General features: G+C 32.8%; 2 protein-coding genes across 2 annotated transcripts; one reads left to right on the forward strand and one right to left on the reverse strand.

The window, feature by feature from the left end:
• Positions 1-1,787: 1,787 nt before the first annotated feature.
• LOC111698199 (uncharacterized) lies at positions 1,788-3,629 on the forward strand. Its single transcript, XM_023468460.1, has 2 exons — positions 1,788-2,437; positions 3,380-3,629. Exons 1-2 carry the CDS (start codon positions 1,821-1,823, stop codon positions 3,441-3,443), a joined length of 681 nt encoding a protein of 226 aa, XP_023324228.1. The 5' UTR covers positions 1,788-1,820; the 3' UTR covers positions 3,444-3,629.
• Positions 3,630-6,984: 3,355 nt separating this feature from the next.
• On the reverse strand, positions 6,985-16,580 carry LOC111698189 (octopamine receptor beta-2R). The gene is made up of 8 exons (XM_023468449.1): positions 16,508-16,580; positions 15,652-15,759; positions 14,507-14,659; positions 13,000-13,079; positions 9,878-9,971; positions 8,795-9,055; positions 8,001-8,105; positions 6,985-7,332 (listed from the first exon to the last, which is right to left on the reverse strand). Exons 1-8 carry the CDS (start codon positions 16,568-16,570, stop codon positions 7,237-7,239), a joined length of 960 nt encoding a protein of 319 aa, XP_023324217.1. The 5' UTR covers positions 16,571-16,580; the 3' UTR covers positions 6,985-7,236.
• Between the last annotated feature and the right edge of the window lie 1,542 nt (positions 16,581-18,122).

Genomic DNA, 18,122 nt, shown 5'->3' on the forward strand with positions numbered 1-18,122 from the left:
ATCCAACTTTTGAAAAGTGAAACCTCTTAAAGCCGAAAAGTCGACGTGAATCAATTACTTTGGTTGTCTGTGCCAGAACCCATGGGTAAGGTGTATGGTCGATTAGAATTTCTATTTATAATTTTGAAAATCCACCTCGTGATTTTAAGGAAAATCTACGAAAATATTTATTTTTGTAATTTCAAAAAGTTGGAAATATTTGCAAAGATAGTTTAGTAACAAACGCAATGATGTTCCTTGTGTACAGTGTACAGTGTACACTCTTAGCTAAGCTTTCGGTGTGTTACTGCTGTAATCTGCTGTACATACATTGACAGACGATATAGTAGCGATTAGTGGACAGTGTGTATACCCTTTATAGTTTATAATTTACAAGTTATTGTTACAAAGCTGTAGTTAAAAACAGGTTAAAATATTGATAAAATGCAGGTTGTCTGAATGCAACTTTTCGCTGAAAATCCTGATTTGCATTTTCCGATTTGTTCCGGGTATATTTTACAGCGGCAACTATTTCAATGCTATGATTATTTCTTTTTAAAGATCAACTGAGAAAAGTTCACCAAAATATAGTTTTTAATTCTTATATTACATATTTCAGCTTTTAATTTTCACATTTTATTCATAAAGAAATTCAGGCGCGCAGTCATTCATCTAGGAGGGGCAAAGAGCAATTATTTTTTTTTAGTTGGGGGAAATCTCTAATCTTTGTTTTTGGGGCAAATTTTATTTTGGATGGCTTTTTTCAGTTTGGTGAATTTTGTGTATGGAAATCTTAAATCTTGATTTTTGGGTAAAATTTTTATTTATTTTTTTTAAATATATAAAGGGCCATTTTTCTAAACTAGTTATTTTTTAGGGCCAAAACTTCTTAATTTTTTAGCATTATCAAAATCAAATAGAGGCATTTTTTAAGATAGGGCTGTAAATTTTAAAGTTGGTTGTAATTATGGACCATTTGGGGATAAAAAATTAAAGGAATTGAGTAGTTGCCACAAACTCTGATTTTCCAATAATTATATGCTTACAACCCAATGTCATAGACCTTTGATATTTTAAACTATGAATTCTGTTAGATCCAATAATCTAAGTTTTAAATACCAAAGGTTTACACCATCAGGTTGCAGACCTATAGGGATTAAAAAAACTGAAATTGTGGGAAGGACTCTATTCCTTCAGGTGCAAATTAAAAATTCTTAAAAAAGAAGGGTTACTAATGTTGGATAAAGGGGCAAATTTTAAAAATCCAAATTTGGAGGCATCTTTTAAAGAAAGAGGGAAAATAAGAAGAATCTGAGCTTTTATTGAAAAATGTTATAGTTGAATTTGAGTTTGCTGAATTTTAGTTATTTTTTAGCCTGAATCATCATTAACTTGGCGTTTCTGAATATTTAATATTTGACGTAGATCTTAATTTTGATTTTGTTACTCGGAATTAAGAAATATTTTTAGAATTATTTACTTTTTTAATTCATTTTTTCATCTCTTTACTCTCAATTCTGTTCAATGTTAATGAACAAATTAATATGAACTAGGAAACTTATCTTAACAAATCCCCTCCCCCCTATAACTTCCATATTTTCTTAGCAATTATTTGAGATAAGTCTAGTAAACACTGGAATCTTCCCACAGAGCCCATACAAAGTCAAATATAATATGATATATATATATATATAAATATATATATATATATATATATTATATAATATATATGGATATACATAAGATTTTACGCGCAACACCTAGCGACGCAACCTACCGCACCCAACAAGTATATAAGAGAGCGTCAGTAACGCCGGTAATCATTCTGAAAAGTATCCAGGATGCGTCACCTTCTCCCCCTCCCTCTCCTTTTCTCACTTGCTAGCGCCCAGTTCGTCTTCTTCGGAGGCAACCAGGCTCCCAGGTTTGGAGGACAACCTTCCCTCCAACCCCAACCCTTCAGATCCCAACAATTCCAGTCCCAACCCTTTCAATCCCAACAGTTTCAATCCCGTCCTTCTCAACCCTTGAGGTTCGGTGTCAGCTCTTCTCCCGCCTTCTCCAACTCCGTCCCAACCGCCGCTGCATCTTCAGCATCTGCTGGAGCCAAGGGAAACTATCAATGGGGCGGAAAGAACTTCCTCCTGACCTGGAGAAATGGGCGGAGCGACTTTGCCTGGTCTGAGGGCGTTTCCTTCTGTAGGTCCCAAGGGATGCAGCTTGTGTCTCTGGACTCAGCTGAGAAGGCAGATCACTTCTTGGGACTGATCGGTAGTGATCGTTCTCCGTACTCCTGGGTCGGAGGAGAGGTTAGCGGAGATTCTAGAACCCTGAGCTGGTTGAACGGAAAGACCGATGATGTGAGGAAAGGACAGCATCCCTGGTCCTTCACAGGACGTACAGGTCCTCAACCTGATGGAGGAGAGAGGTGTCTCGCTATTCTTAACAATACTTACAGGTATAATACATTTGAATTAAATAAATGGTGCATCTTTTTCTTGCAAGAGAAATTGAACTTTAATGCCTCGCTTGAATTTTAACAACTAAAGCTACATATTAAAGCGGAGAAAGTCGTCTTCAATATTTTCTTAAAGTGGCAAACAACAAAATTGATCAGATTCTTGTAGATAAAACCGCTAGACTGTTCACATTTTCTCCGTTTTTTTCGATTCTCAGTATCACAGTCGTTAACAAAAGTTACTTGTTTAAAAAGATTTGGAAATCTTGGCGATAAATGCGAACAATTCATGAGAATTTGGTTTTCAGCATATTTTCCGCGCCGCCTGGTGCAAGAAATATCACGTATTTTTTGTTAAAATATTCTTTTCTTGTCATTCTTTATTTTGTTCTCACTTTCAAACTACATTTTGTTCTCACTTTCAAACTACATTTTGTTCTCACTTTCAAACTACAATTTGTTCTCATTTTCAAACTACATTTTGTTCTAATTTTCAAACTACATTTTGTTCTCACTTTCCAACTACATTTTGTTTTCACTTTCAAACTACATTTTGTTCTACTTTTCAAACTACACTTTGTTCTCACTTTCAAACTACATTTTGTTCTCATTTTTAAACTACATTTTGTTCTCACTTTCAAACTACACTTTGTTCTCATTTTCAAACTACATTTTGTTCTCACTTTCAAACTACAACAGTTCTCTGTTAGTCTCAATATCTAGATCTTAGAATATTTAAATTTTTCAAATATTTAAACAATACAGTATATAACGTTTACAGTGCACCAGCAGGGGAGGTTAGGGATGCACCTTCTCAAATGGACTCAAAAATTCTACAAATCTACTAAAAGCAACCCATATTTTAAAACGTTGAATAATCTATTACAATTAAAAGTCAAAAGTTAAAAAAAAACTTTAAATTTTAAATATTTTATTTTTCAGGGACGGTGTGAAGTTTCACGACGTAGCCTGTCATCATAAGAAACCAGTTATCTGCGAGGAATAGACGAACAGACGAATAGACGAATAGATGAATAGATTAAAGAGAAGAATAGATGAAAATCTATTTACTCAACAAATGCAAGTTTATTCATGAAACGCCGAAGGAGGTTAAGCTCTGAATTATTTATATATTTATAACAAATATAAACTGTGGTTATTTATAAAACTAAATAAAAGATCCAACAGTATACATTTTCTATAGTTTAGTTCAAGCAGTAACATCTCTTTTTTAAAATATGTGAAATCGAGTCAAATGATGATGCACCTAGGATACACGTTTTTTCTGTTTAATATAAAAAAATCTCAGATTATAGTCTTGTGTTATATATATAAGGAAGAAGAATTCTTATTCGATATTAGAAAATTAATCAAAGTAGAAAATTTGTTCCAGAAAAAAGAAGATATCTAATTAAAGGGACTGTAAGCGTAATTTCACGTGACCCTCCAGGCAAAGAGGGGAATGTCCGATTTACAACGGTATCCTTTCAACCTTTGACTGATCAATGATTGTAGAGATCTGTGTGTGAACTCAACACAGCTAACGCTATACTCGAAAATCTGGAATATTATTTGATCAAAACGGATAAAAAAATCGAATATAAATATATTTTTTTATCGACTTCCAGAGACTAATTTTCAATTTTTGTTTGATTATTTTTTGCAAAGAAAGTGTTCAACAATTTCAGCGTTTAGATAAGTCTATCCTCCTTTATCGTCCAAAGGTTTAAAGGGAACTGTTGTGACACGCCACTCTGCAAACAGAGTCACTTAAATTTACGCCTACAGTCCCTTTAAGAAAGTAAAAAAAAATAAGAAATAAAAGGAAATCCAGGAAAATGCAGGAAAATAACAACAATAATATAAAAGAATATAAAGGTTAAAAAAAGTTTATATAATAAAAAACAAATAATAGTACCAAAAAAACATACTGTTACTCAATAAAGCTTGTCAGATGCTAATTTAAATAAAACCTTTCTTTACCCTTACAAAAAAATTATTTCAGAGGGGAATTTCCCCCCCCCCCCAAAAAAAAACTTATTTATGCCAACCTCGTTGATATTTGAAAATAACATGTATGCGTGGTTCATTTAGCCATCCTATTGATCCACAATCCGTCCATTCCCGCGCCCCGGACTGACGAGGGCGCTTCGTTTGGCTTATTCAGTTTGAATTCAATCAGAGTTTGGTCTAAAATTCAACAATCTATACACTCAAAGAGTTGTCTTATTTAACTTTTTTATCTAAATGCATCCGTCGCTAAACAACATTCATGTTTAATTGATAAAAAGCAAAAGAAAGTCTCAGCTTGCCAGGACAAGGACCGAACTGATAAATCACCGTGCCCGAGGTCAAACAGCATAGAGTCAAACGACCTAGGGTCAAACAGCATGAGGTCAAACGACAAACGGTCAAAAACAGGACAAAGGATAAAACGACAAAGGGTAAAAATGACAAAAATTCTTCTTTTTAATTTTGTCTTTTAAAGTAATAAAATGTCTCTCACCTTACTTTGAGTTAGATTGGGTTAAGACAATTCCAGGGCCGAGCGGTGCGGCTCGGATGGGTTAGGAGGCCCCAGGGGGTCTTAAATTTTAAATTATGTGCTGTCTCTCGAAAAAAATGTTTGCCCGTTTGTCGCACTTTTTGACCCTATATCGTTTTACCCTAAGTCGTTTGACCCCATGGCATTTAATAATTTGACCCAAAAACGTTTGACCCATGACATTTAATTATTTGATCCAAAAACGTTTGACCCCATGGCATTTGATGATTTGACCCTGAAACGTTTGACCCCCTAATGTCAGTTAATCATTTCAGTGGAGAAATAATTTGATAAAGAATTATCTATCATTTTGACATGCATAGCTAGAAAACTTTTCCATAGTATGAAATCATTAATATATCATGGTGAGCCATTAAGTTTAAACGTTTTTATAGGAAAGTATATTTCACATTTATTTATAAATAACAATATATATCATATGTAACAATTATATAATTTTAAACATATTTACAGGAATTATCACATAGCATTTTACAAAAATGTATGACAAATTGAATATTTAAGCCAATTTACAATTGATTTTGAGAAATTTTCTAAACAATTTTTTACTTTTCTGTTTCAGAATTTTGCAGAGTTTCGGTTCTAAAATTCTCTTGTAAATATTATATATCTATATTTTTTTATATGGCTTCAGAACCCTGTAATACTAGACGTGTATAGTACAGTATGGAACGTTTTGTTTTCCTTCACGTTTATTGATCAATAAAAATATAGAAATTTTCAATTAGTTTTGTGCCAGTGAAACTTTAAAGTTTCTGGAAGGTACATTGGTTTTCATTGTCCAAAATTATTTCATTAAATACACAATTACTAACTTGCTAAATTGTCAACTTTACTATTCAGTTCCTTTTGTATGCAGAGAAGAAAATCAAATAATCAATTAAATGAATTAAAAATAAAGTATTCTTGAAACAAAAATATAACCTTTTTTGACCCAAAACTCTAAACATTTAAATTTGTTGTCAACAAAAGTGTATTTCTATTCCAAAATGGTTTTATTTAGATTGGTTAAGTTTAAAGTTTTAAATATGTTATAACAGTTAAATCACTAAATAGCTATTCAGGTTCGAACTTGTACATTGTATTTATACAAATCGAGTTTATATTTTCATGGGTGATTTGAAATAAAGTTAAAAATACTTGATGTTTTTTGTCAGAGTGTTTGTTTAGAATTAATTGTTATTGTCAACCCAACACGTGGTAGAGCATTTATTTATATGTCAGCTATAGCTGGCCAAACGGCTGGACCAAATGGGCTGACATTTTTTAAAGAAACCCATGAGTAAGCCAAAAAAAATTAATATTTTTGTTAATTCAAATTTTTTATTCCACGGGCAACACCGGACACTTCAGCTAGTAAGAAATATAGAACGAGATATCTAATTTAATTTCTTTATGTTGTTTCTGCTCAATTGACGACTGCTTTTACAAGTTAGACCAGATATTGTATTTCTGGTGTTGATTCGCTCAATTGACAGCAGTTTTTTTTACTATAGGTAGAACCAGATTCCTAATTTTTGCTGTTGTTTCTAATCATTTGGCAACAGCTTTTTAATAGTTAGAACCAGATTCCTGATTTTTGCTGCTGTCGCTAATCATTCGGCAACAGCTTTTTACTAGTTAGAACCAGATTCCTAATTTTTGATGTTGTTTCTAATCATTCGGCAACAGTTTTTTTACTAGTTAGAACCAGATTCCTGATTTTTGCTGCTGTCGTTAATCATTCGACAACAGCTTTTTACTAGTTAGAACCAGATTCCTAATTTTTGCTGTTGTTTCTAATCATTCGGCAACAGTTTTTTACTAGTTAGAACCAGATTCGTGATTTTTGCTGCTGTCTCTAATCATTCGGCAACAGCTTTTTACTAGCTAAAACCAGATTCCTTATTGTTGCTGCTGTCTCTAATCATTCGGCAACATTTTTTTACTAGTTAGAACCAGATTCCTGATTTTTGTTGCTGTCTCTAATCATTTGGCAACATTACTAGTTAGAACCAGATTCCTGATTTTTGTTGCTGTCTCTAATCATTTGGCAACATTTTTTTACTAGTTAGAACCAGATTCCTGATTTTTGTTGCTGTCTCTAATCATTTGGCAACAGCTTTTTAATAGTTAGAACCAGATTCCTGATTTTTGCTGCTTTCTCTAATCATATGGCAACAGCTTTTTACAAGCTACACCAGATTCCTGATTTCTGCTTTTTATTCTGCTAAGTGCTCAAATGAGCCTACAATTAGTCCGATCCAGATTCAGCAGTTCTGCTGTTGTTTCTACTCAGTTGGCAAAAGCTTTTTCTCATCAACCGCAGCAAATACCCTTTAAACACAGCCTGAACAAAATATCTTTCTATGTCATGGCAATGGGTATTATTAAGTGCGAACAAGTTTTTGTCGGGATTTTTATTTATTGATCGAAAACAAACTGGATGATACCAATTTCAATGACATATATAGTTTTATTCAGTTTTACTCAAATTATTTAAAAGCAGGTCGATAAGTTACTTAATCACCCTGTTGTAGGGTGATTAAGTAACTTTAACATGCTACAATTTTCAAAGCAGGGTGAAAAAAAATACTTTTTCGTCCTGTTGAAGGGCGATAAAGTCACCAATCACCCTACAACGGGAAATATTAGGTGTGATAGATTCCCTTAAAATTGTACAAAATATTTAAGAAACATAGAGAACACGCTAGTGTCAACATCTTGTGGAGCCTCAATAAAGCCAACCAAAAATCTCTGACAGATAATTTTACAAAACATAATTTTTTGCTTAAAATTATATTTATTTTTTTACGATTTTAGCGTTTCCTGAATTCAGTGTTTCAAGACTGATATTTTGATATAAATCTTTAATCTATTTTGGTAATTTATTTTCGTTTCCATTGCAGTGATTTGGTCGACACAAAAAAAACTAAATTCTGAATGAGTTTGAAAATTGAAAAAAAGTATAACCCTAACTTGAGTGTAAAAATACAAAACCAAAAAACCGATGTATACCTTGAAATCATGATGATGGAGACCGTAGATAAGAGGGTTGAGAGCAGAGTTAGAGTAGCCCAACCAAATCACAAACAGATAAAGGTTGTGCGGGGTCTGGATATCCTGGATACAAACAGATAAAGGTTGTGCGGGGTCTGGATATCCTGTAAATACAAACAGATAAAGGTTGTGCGGGGTCTGGATATCCTGTAAATATAAACAGATAAGGGTTGTGCGGGGTCTGGATATCCTGTAAATATGAACAGATAAAGGTTTTGAGGGGTCTGGATATCCTGTAAATACAAACAATTAATTCCCTCCTTTAATTGGTTTGTAAAGTACATAGATCCAGACTGTTATTAACGTTGCAATAATTTTTAAACGGGGTTTTGAATTGTCGCAACGCCTTGGCTTTCTTTGATTTTACCTAACCAGGGCACTTGTACTATTTTGCAGCACTGAACATGAACATTTTAAACCCAAAAATCACTTGTTTTCACCGATTTAGTCCCAGCTCTCCTAACTAAACTTGAAAATTGAAAAAAAGGCTAGAAAACAGTAAAACTAAGTTGTTAAGATAAAACCAAGACCAATGCTGTCTAAAATGTTGATGACTAACTTTCAGATTTGTCTTTATCTAAGTGAATATAAAGTCCGTACAGTCGTCTCTGAAGTCTTATCCTTTGTGGTGCACTGTGATATTGATATGCTACATTTCTTGCATAAAACTTAGCCCATGACTGTACAGTACGACTGAATGCATGTACACTGTAGATCATTTTACACGGATCATTTTAAAAGTTTCAACTCACCAGAATATGAACAACGGGCATCCAGATGAAGAATGGCATCCAGCACACTAGAAAACCACCCATAATAAAACTCAAGCTGATAGCTGCCTTCGCCTCTTTAAACCGATCTCGCTTACGGCGTTGAGCCTGAGCTAGCAGAGAGGACTCACGGTCCAGTATCATATGACTGACACCTGGACGAGAACTGACATCTTCGTCTAGAGTTAACAAGGAACTCTCAGTATTGAGTATCACACTGCAGGTTGTGGCACCTGGCTCTTCCTAAATTTTATAAAGAAGATTTAAACCAAACCAAATTGTCGGTTATTCATTAATATCCTTTGAGTTAAAATGATACTTTGCTAGTTGCACCTTAAAGGGAGTGTTCGTGATAAATGAAAGGCTGATATCGAATTAAAAATTTTAAAAAATGTTAAAAAATATGTACGATATGAAAGCAGCAAATTGAACTCGACAATTGTAGGTTGTAATATCTGAATGGGTAATTTCATATTTGATTGAATTATTTGCTATCTGAGTGGAATAATGCCACTCCGTGAATTTGTAGGGGTCCAAGGCTCCTCGGTATGAGTCGTTTTAAACAATTTTCTCCCTATAGATGCAACGCAGATAGAAGTAAAATTAGTAGCGATTGATATCGTATTTAATTCGACTTCTACCAATACCCCCGTTCATATTTCGAGAAGACTCCCTTTAAAGTTTTTTTTCAGCTAAGGAACTGAGTTTTTGCCACAAACTCAAATTTTCTAATCCCTATATCTTTGCAACCTGATAGTGTAAACCTTTGATATTTCAAGCTTAAACTACTTGATCTAGCACAATTCCTATTTGGAAATATGAAAGGTTTACACCATCAGGTTGCCAAAATAAAGGGATTATAAAATCAGAGTTTTTGGCAAAAACTCAGTTCCTTTGAGAAGTCACATAAAATCTTAGGACTTAAAGTTTGATCAGTCTGACCTTTGGGAACCAGCAAGTCAGACTATTTGTGTTCCGAATCCAAAAAAATTTGTTTGTAAAGGATTTTGAAATTTGTGAATAAACCCTTTAAACTGAGGAGTTGATAAGACTATTATTGTAAACCTGGGATTCCTCAACTAGCTCGTGACTAGGTAAACTGATAGTCTGGTACAGGGTTGGGTTCATTAGTTCCAACTTCAGAGCCTCCATATACACTCTAAATCAGATAGATATAAGAATCCACAGTGGTTCAAAGATTGCAAGTACTCACGCAAAAATCCATGAGAATTTTGAAATCTAGATCTTGAAAACTAGTGTTTTAAAAATGTCCATATCTAAGGCCGCGAAGTCAGTGTGGCAAAATATGACTCAATATGACACTTTAAAATAGACTCAATCTTGAAAATTGGTGCAACTGTTTATAGCTATTTGGATCTATGTGTAGATAAATGTCTACATAAATCAGAGCCAGAACGGAGAACACAATTTCAATCAAAAGTCAATACTAAAAACTGTCAATCAACTTATATAAATTGTATTATTTCTCGATTCAAATGGAAAACGAAATTTAAGAGAAAAAAATACAGTTTACTAAGGAGAATGAAGAAAAGAGTACATTTTACCATGGATAATGGAGAAAAGAGCATAGCTTACCATGAGGGATGGAGAAAAGAGTACAGTATACCATTAAGGATGGAGAAAAACGTACAGTTTACTAGTAAAGAGGGAGAAAAAAGTACAGTTTACCATTAAGGATGCAGAAAAAAGCAAAATTTATTACGAAGGATGGAGAAAAAGGTACAATATACCATTAAGGATGAAGAAATAAGTACAGTATATCATTATTTATTAAGGATGGGGGGAAAAGCTAAATATATTATGAAGGATTGAACAAATTTATCCTAAAAAATGGAGAACTAGGAACATTTTCCATGGAGGATGGAGAAAGGGGTAGAGGTATGAATTCAAGATTTTAAAAAATTCCATTGAATAGAGCAATAAAATGCTTAAACAGGGTTTGTTTCTTTTCTCGAAGATTTCCTTTGCAAATTTAACTTTTATTTCTTTACATTTTTGATCTAAATTCCTGAAAAAATATTTTAGACGAATTTTCTTGTGAACTCTTTAAAGTATTTAATAAAAATTTTTATTGGAAGAGAGTGTTTAATAAATTTGCATATTAGCTTCATAATAACAGTTTTTGTTTAATTTGTTTTTTATCACTCTATTTTAATTTATAACAAAATTTGTTTTTGATGTTTTTAATTTTAGTTTTTGAAAGCTTTTTCTTTTAATTTCCGAAGTCCAAAGAGATTGTTGAGTTCAACAGCTGTATTCTGACGACACAAGTAACTTAGTTTTTGTGTCCTGCTAAATTATTAATAATAGTGATAATTTTACAATAAAGTGCTTATCTTACAGAGAAAAAAGTGCAATTTTATGTGTTTATTGTTTTCTATTTTTACACTTTTTTATACAATCTTGCAAAATATGTCAACTATAATTGTGAAAAATTTCGTTTTCCTTGTTATATTTGACACTTGTGACGTGGTGTATAATTGGTCCATTTCTCTGTTTGCCATGTACTTGATAATTTATTTGCTTGAGTCTCGATTAACTGCATTTGTCACAAAGTACAGTTTTAAGTATATTAGAGATATATCTTTTAATTCAAGAGTTTTTTAAATAATCTTCTATTTTTGATAAAAATATAATTGATAAATTTTGTTATAAATGTCTTCATAATATAGCTACACAGCCTACAGCTCTAAAAATATCATTAGCAAGAAGATATCAATTTGTTTAATGATTTAAATCAGAAATTAAGTAATTAAGAATTATAATGAAACTGAGTTCTTGTACAAACTCAAATTTTATGATCTCTATCTGTTTGTAACCTGATGGTGTGAACCTTTGATATTTCAAACTTCAAGACTTTTTGAAATAACAGAATTCACAGTTTGAAATACCAAAGGAATACGAAATCAGGTTGTACAGATATAGGGAATACGAAATCTGGTTGTACAGATATAGGGAATACGAAATCAGGTTGTACAGATATAGGGAATTAAAAATCAGATTTTGTGCGAAGAACTTAATTCTTTCCAGCTTCACTTAATCTCATTAAAAACGAAAATGTACTAATTTATTTATCTTACTCAATTATTCTTGTTTTTGTTCTAACCGCCTCCACAGGATAAATCTTTAATGTGGATGCCTTACACCTAGTTTATTATTAACTAGCTTGAGAACTTATAGGTACTCTCGCCGTTTACCCGCGCTTGATAGTAAATTACAATTTTAGCTATTTTCCCCTATAGCTTCTTTCCCCCCTCAATTTAGAATCTCAAACCAAGCTAAGAACATTCCGGTGTTTCTCCCAAATTCCCCAATCAAAGTTTCAGGTATATCAGTACAGGGGATCATGAGTTATCATCAGACACACAAACAAACAAGCAGAGAATACAAGTTTATAGAATGTAGAAGTAAAGTTGGTTAATGTTGGGATAATAATGAACTTAACTTAACTGCCGATATATTTTCCTGATGTATATGTACACATTGACCCCTGCTAGATATATTTACCTGATGTACATGTACAAAATGACCACTGCTGGATATATTTACCTGATGTATATGTACACAGTGACCCCTGCTGGATATATTTACCTGATGTACATGTACACAGTGACCCCTGCTGGATATATTTATCTGATGTACATGTACACCATGACCCCTGCTGGATAAATTTACCTGATGTATATGTACACAGTGACCCCTGCTTGATATATTTACCTGATGTACATGTACATCATGACCCCTGCTGGATATATTTACCTGATGTACATGTACACCATGACCCCTGCTGGATATATTTACCTGATGTACATGTACATCATGACCCCTGCTGGATATATTTACCTGATGTACATGTACACCATGACCCCTGCTGGATATATTTACCTAATGTATATGTACACAGTGACCCCTGCTGGATATATTTACCTCATGTATATGTACACAGTGACCCCTGCTGGAAATATTTACCTGATGTACTCGTACCTGGATATATTTACCTGATGTACATGTACACCATTACCCCTGCTGGATATATTTACCAGATGTACACGTATACCATGACCCCTGCTGGATATATTTACCTCATGTTCATGTACACCCTGACCCCTGCTGGATATATTTACCTCATGTATATGTACACCATGACCCCTGCTGGATATATTTACCTGATGTACACGTACACCATGACCCCTGCCGGAATCCAGAAAGATAGTCCTGCTGAGACTACGCTGTAAATTTTGTTGACCTAAAAAATATTAAACATAACCAAAAAGTTTATCAAGCACAATAAGTGGCAACAGAGAAATGGACCAATTAAACACGACGTCACAAGTGTCAAATATAACAAGGAAAACAAAATTTTTTCACATTAGTTGATATGTTTATCAAGATTAAATAAAAAAGTGTAAAAACAGAAAATAAAGAACACATAAAATTGCACTTATTTTACTGTAAGATAAGTATTAACAAATTTGTCGGACACAAAAACTGAAGTGACACATGTAACGTCAGAATACAGCTGTACTCAGAGTAATATTCTACCTTGCCATCTATTGTACTGGAATCTATTTGAATATAACAGTGTATCTGTTTAGGGGGGTAGGGGGTAATTTCAAATATAAAAAAAATATGAAAAAATTAAGAAACATACAGTAAACATAAAAATATTTGTTGATTTCTTATAGTGCATAAGTGGTCTGTCTATAAGAAAGATAGAACGTTTTCAGTATTCCAAAATGTGGTCTACCTTAATTCTTAGTGCTTGTAAAATAATTTTATGCATATAAACTAGGCTCTACAAGAGTCAGAGGAGATGTATTTCATAATAGCTGAAGTGCTCGGCGTTGCCTGTGGAATTTTAGAAAAACTGTAAGAAAATTCTGATTTTGAAAAAAAAATTTAATTTTGAAAGAAAAAAATTTATTTTGTTTGACAGAAAAAATTTCGAATTCAACAAAAAAGTTTTTAAAAAAATTATATCCTATGTTACCCCCTGCATTTTGACACTACAATATCTCATTGTTGAAAAATATTAAAATTAACTGTCCACTCAATACCGTACAAATAAATGTACTTAGGATTAAACCCACTGTACTCTATGATACCAACTCAGTCATAAGGAAACATTTTTCGACAAATTTCACTGTACAGTATAAACCTAGCCAGGCAAAATTAGGAGAGTTATGCCCGCCCCCTGGGTACACAAGGATTCCCTCAAAAATGTCAGCCAATTTGGTTCAGCCGTTTGTCAAGCAATGGCATTACATATATATATAAATATATAAATACATATATAAGCGAAGAGCTTTATTAGACAGTGATTTCAAAATTAAATTATCGAAAAAGGAACTGTATACTGTAGACAACAAAATAAAATATTCGAATCACTATATCTTTGCAACTTGATGTTGTAAACTTATGACATTTCAAACTTGGTTTATTTGAAATAGTAGAATTCATAGTTGGAAATAACTAGGGCCTAAGCCATTGGGTTGCTTAGAAATAAGGATTAGAGAACCAGAGAAAGTGGCAAAGACTCAATTCGTTTGCTGTTATTATCATATTTTTTTAGGTTTTACTCTAAAAAATCATATCAAACAAATAATTTTAACAAAATATTTAATTTTATGTTTTGCGCTTAATTATAAGATTTTTAATAAATCTGCAACCAACCTTAAAACTGCATTCCTCAGGACTACTCAGTGACATCCCTGTATTTGGATCTGTATAATGAACCCCGCAGAATATAAAGATAAAGCCGATAAAGATTCCGCTAAACCAGGAGGTGAGGATTAGGATCCCGCTCCTCCAGACAGTCATTCGAGTCTACACAAACTTTATTAATCCAAACACCCTGTACCTGCAGGTGTCTCATGTATATTTAATATCCTGTATAATGCAAGGAAATTTATTTCAGAGGTGTACTGTCTCTGGGCGGTAATGTAAACACAAGACGGATGTCGAAGCCGGACATGGGAACCATCTTTCACATAAAAAATCAATGAATTATTCTGGTCATAGGAAACTATTATGTGAATTATCAAAATTATCAAAATTCAATGCTTTTAACCTCATCGGATACTAAACGAACACTGAGGCATCTATTCTTGTTTACAAATTCCGACCAGAGAGAACTGGTTTCAATATGTACGCAAAATATACGCAACTGCAATTAACTTTCCTTGCATTAGAACCTTGGTATAATTTGTGTCTCATGTATATTTGAACACCCTGTACCTGGTGTCTCATGTATATTTGATATCCTGAATACTTTGTGTCTCATGTATATTCATTATCCTGTATACCTTGTGTCTCATGTATATTTAACATCCTGAATACCTTGTGTCTCATGTATATTTGATATCCTGTATACCTTGTGTCTCATGTATTTTTGAACACCCTATAAACCTGGTGTCTCATGTATATTTAACATTCTGAATACTTTGTGTCTCATGTATATTTAACATCCTGAATACCTTATGTCTCCTGTATATTTAATAACGTGTATACCTTGTGTCTCATGTATATTTAACATCCTGAATACCTTTTGTCTCCTGTATATTTAATATCCTGCATACCTTGTGTCTCATGTATATTTAACATCCTGAATACCTTGTGTCTCCTGTATATTTAACATCCTGTATACCTTGTGTCTCCTGTATATTTAATAACTTGTATACCTTGTGTCTCATGTATATTTAACATCCTGAATACCTTGTGTCTCCTGTATATTTAATAACTTGTATACCTTGTGTCTCATGTATATTTGAACAACCTGTTAACCTGGTGTCTCATGTATAGTTTAACACCCTGTAAACCTGATATAGAAGAGGTTCCTTGACAATTGCGTAGAATCTGTCAATACTGACAGCGCACAGATGTAGAATAGAGATTGTACAGAACGTGACATCCACAGCGTTGTAAACCTTTAACATAAACATTTTCAAATATTTTGAATATTCCATTAGTGCGCTGGTTTCATTGGTATTGTCAAAGGTATTAATTGTCAGATTTGATGATAAATAAAGTTTAAGGCACAAAAAAGAAGGTTTTGAGAAAAATCATTTAGGTGATAAATTTTTTAAACTTTAGTTGATTTTTTTTATTTTTTTACCATAATGTAAGGTCAAAAAAATATTTTAATATTGAAAAATTAACAAATTGACGGTATTCATTGATGCCCATATTTAAAAAAAAACATTAAAAAATCATGCGCCCTAAAGAATTGTTTTAATTCTTATTTCGTTAATTGCTGAATAAGTTTTTATTTTATTTTTTACTTAATCTTATTAATGCTCTATACTTACACTTTAGAAATTTTAGATTTATCAAATGATGTAAAAGCTTTTCCTTTCTATTATAATCTATACATATTATGGTATAGGCTCATGCAGGTTTAACAGTTCGGTCCTTTCTATTATAATCTATACATATTATGGTATAGGCTCATGCAGGTTTAACAGTTCGGTCCTTTCTATTATAATCTATACATATTATGGTATAGGATCATGCAGGTTTAACAGTTCGGTCCTTATCCCAGCGATACAGTGGGACGGAGGAAGGAGAACGGATTTGGTAAAAATTTAAGATTTAACAAAATGTCATCGGTTGGAGTGATAAAATATAAAGGTTAATGGTACTAAGATATTACAAAGTCTAGTTTAAGAGGATTACCTGGCACCAGAAGAATCCAAGAGGCCATCTACCAATTAATTCATCAACAGCGCTGGGAATCATCACGAAGGTTGTCACCTGTAAAAATGTGGAATAATTTGACTGTAGAGTTTTCTATTATAAAATGTTTATATATGTATAAGAAATTCAAATCCCCTGATTAAAGAAAATAAAAAGATAAATTATAACAAGACATCGAAAGTAAACAAAAAGAATCGAGTCTTTGCCACAAACTCTGCTATTCTAATCCCTATATCTTTAGAATCCAATGTTGTAGACCTTAGATATTTAAAATTATGAATTCCGTTGGATCAAATAATCTAAGTTTAAAATATCAAAGGTTTAAACCATCAGATAGCAGAGATATGGGGAGGGTCAGGAAAGTCAGGAATAAGAAATGTAATATAATTCAATTCAATTTAAATTATATATTTCTGAAGGAAACATAAGCATAACAGTTTTAACGATACCAAATATAACATCATATAATTGCTCTTTCAGCAGGAGAGCTCTATAGCTCGGAGCTGTTTGAGCTGAACCCCCTTGTATCTAAATAAACTATAAAACAATCGAATTGGCAACACTATGGGGACGGAAGGGTTCAAGTACACAATGCGGATCAGCACGGCAGAGGCGACCAGGCAGGGGTTTACAGACGGCTTTAACCACAGGGCATCAACACAATTTAATTATAAATAAAAAATAAAAATAAGTTTTCTAGAAAAGTACAAACCTCTAGATAGATCTGCTAATAGACCCCAACTCCGTCTCTTATTAATATTAAAAAAGAAGAATTATAAAGACGCATACAACGTTGAATTAAACTAAGATAAAATAAATAAAGAACATGAGAAAGGAATAAACTCTTTATCTCCTGGTCTTCAAAATAACATCCGACTATAATCAAAAGAACTCTAAGCCTCCCTTTTTGTAAAAGGAGGCCCAGTTACCCAGGAGGCCAATTTGCTATTTGTCTTGTTGCTCCCATAATGATTCGAGAGAATTCTTTTATTTAAAAAGAAATACGGTAAACTAGGTGTCCGTTGAGATCCAGTTCACCTATTTTTTATTCGGGTTTTGTTGAAAAATATATTTCAAAAGTTAGAATAAAGCCTTCCCCGCTATTATTGACGAGTTTGAATTAGAGATATGACTGATAATATGTCCATAAAGAAAGGAAGAAATTTGTTGTAGTTAGTTTAACGTGGGAAAAAATCATTTTAACAACTATTTAATTATTTAAATAGAATAAAATTAGAATAAACACTAATTAAATAGACAGAAATATTTTTAAATATTAACAAATAATACAGAAAATTTAATGAGATAAAAACGAACAAACCTTTGAACAATGTGGATTTAAAATCTTCATTAATCTCTGATCCTCCGGTAAAATTCTGTTTAAGGAAGGTGTATATTTTCTCCAAATCTTTATAATTCTAAAACAAAACACGTGTTTTTAAGGGACAGTAACGTAGTTATCATGTGACCCTCCATGCTGAGAGGACAATGCTTGATTTACAACGGCACCCATGAAAGCCTTTGTGTGTTCATCGAGCACAGAGATATGTGTGTGTAAACTTATCGAAACCCGCTTGTATTCAGCTGAAAACTC

Source organism: Eurytemora carolleeae, unplaced genomic scaffold (genome assembly GCF_000591075.1).
Source record: "Eurytemora carolleeae unplaced genomic scaffold, Eaff_2.0 scaffold21, whole genome shotgun sequence".
NCBI lineage: Eukaryota > Metazoa > Arthropoda > Copepoda > Calanoida > Temoridae > Eurytemora > Eurytemora carolleeae.

Excerpts from the sequence above, each read along its gene's own strand:
- LOC111698199 (XM_023468460.1), top strand. The coding sequence starts at position 1,821 with ATGCGTCACCTTCTCCCCCTCCCTCTCCTTTTCTCACTTGCTAGCGCC. Across the intron at positions 2,438-3,379 it reads ATTCTTAACAATACTTACAG|GGACGGTGTGAAGTTTCACG; the intron begins GTATAATACATT and ends TTTATTTTTCAG.
- LOC111698189 (XM_023468449.1), bottom strand. The coding sequence starts at position 16,570 with ATGATTCCCAGCGCTGTTGATGAATTAATTGGTAGATGGCCTCTTGGA. Across the intron at positions 9,056-9,877 it reads AGCTAGTTGAGGAATCCCAG|GAAGAGCCAGGTGCCACAAC; the intron begins GTTTACAATAAT and ends TATAAAATTTAG. Across the intron at positions 7,333-8,000 it reads TCCATCATCATGATTTCAAG|GCTGTGTTTAAAGGGTATTT; the intron begins GTATACATCGGT and ends TATTTTGTTCAG.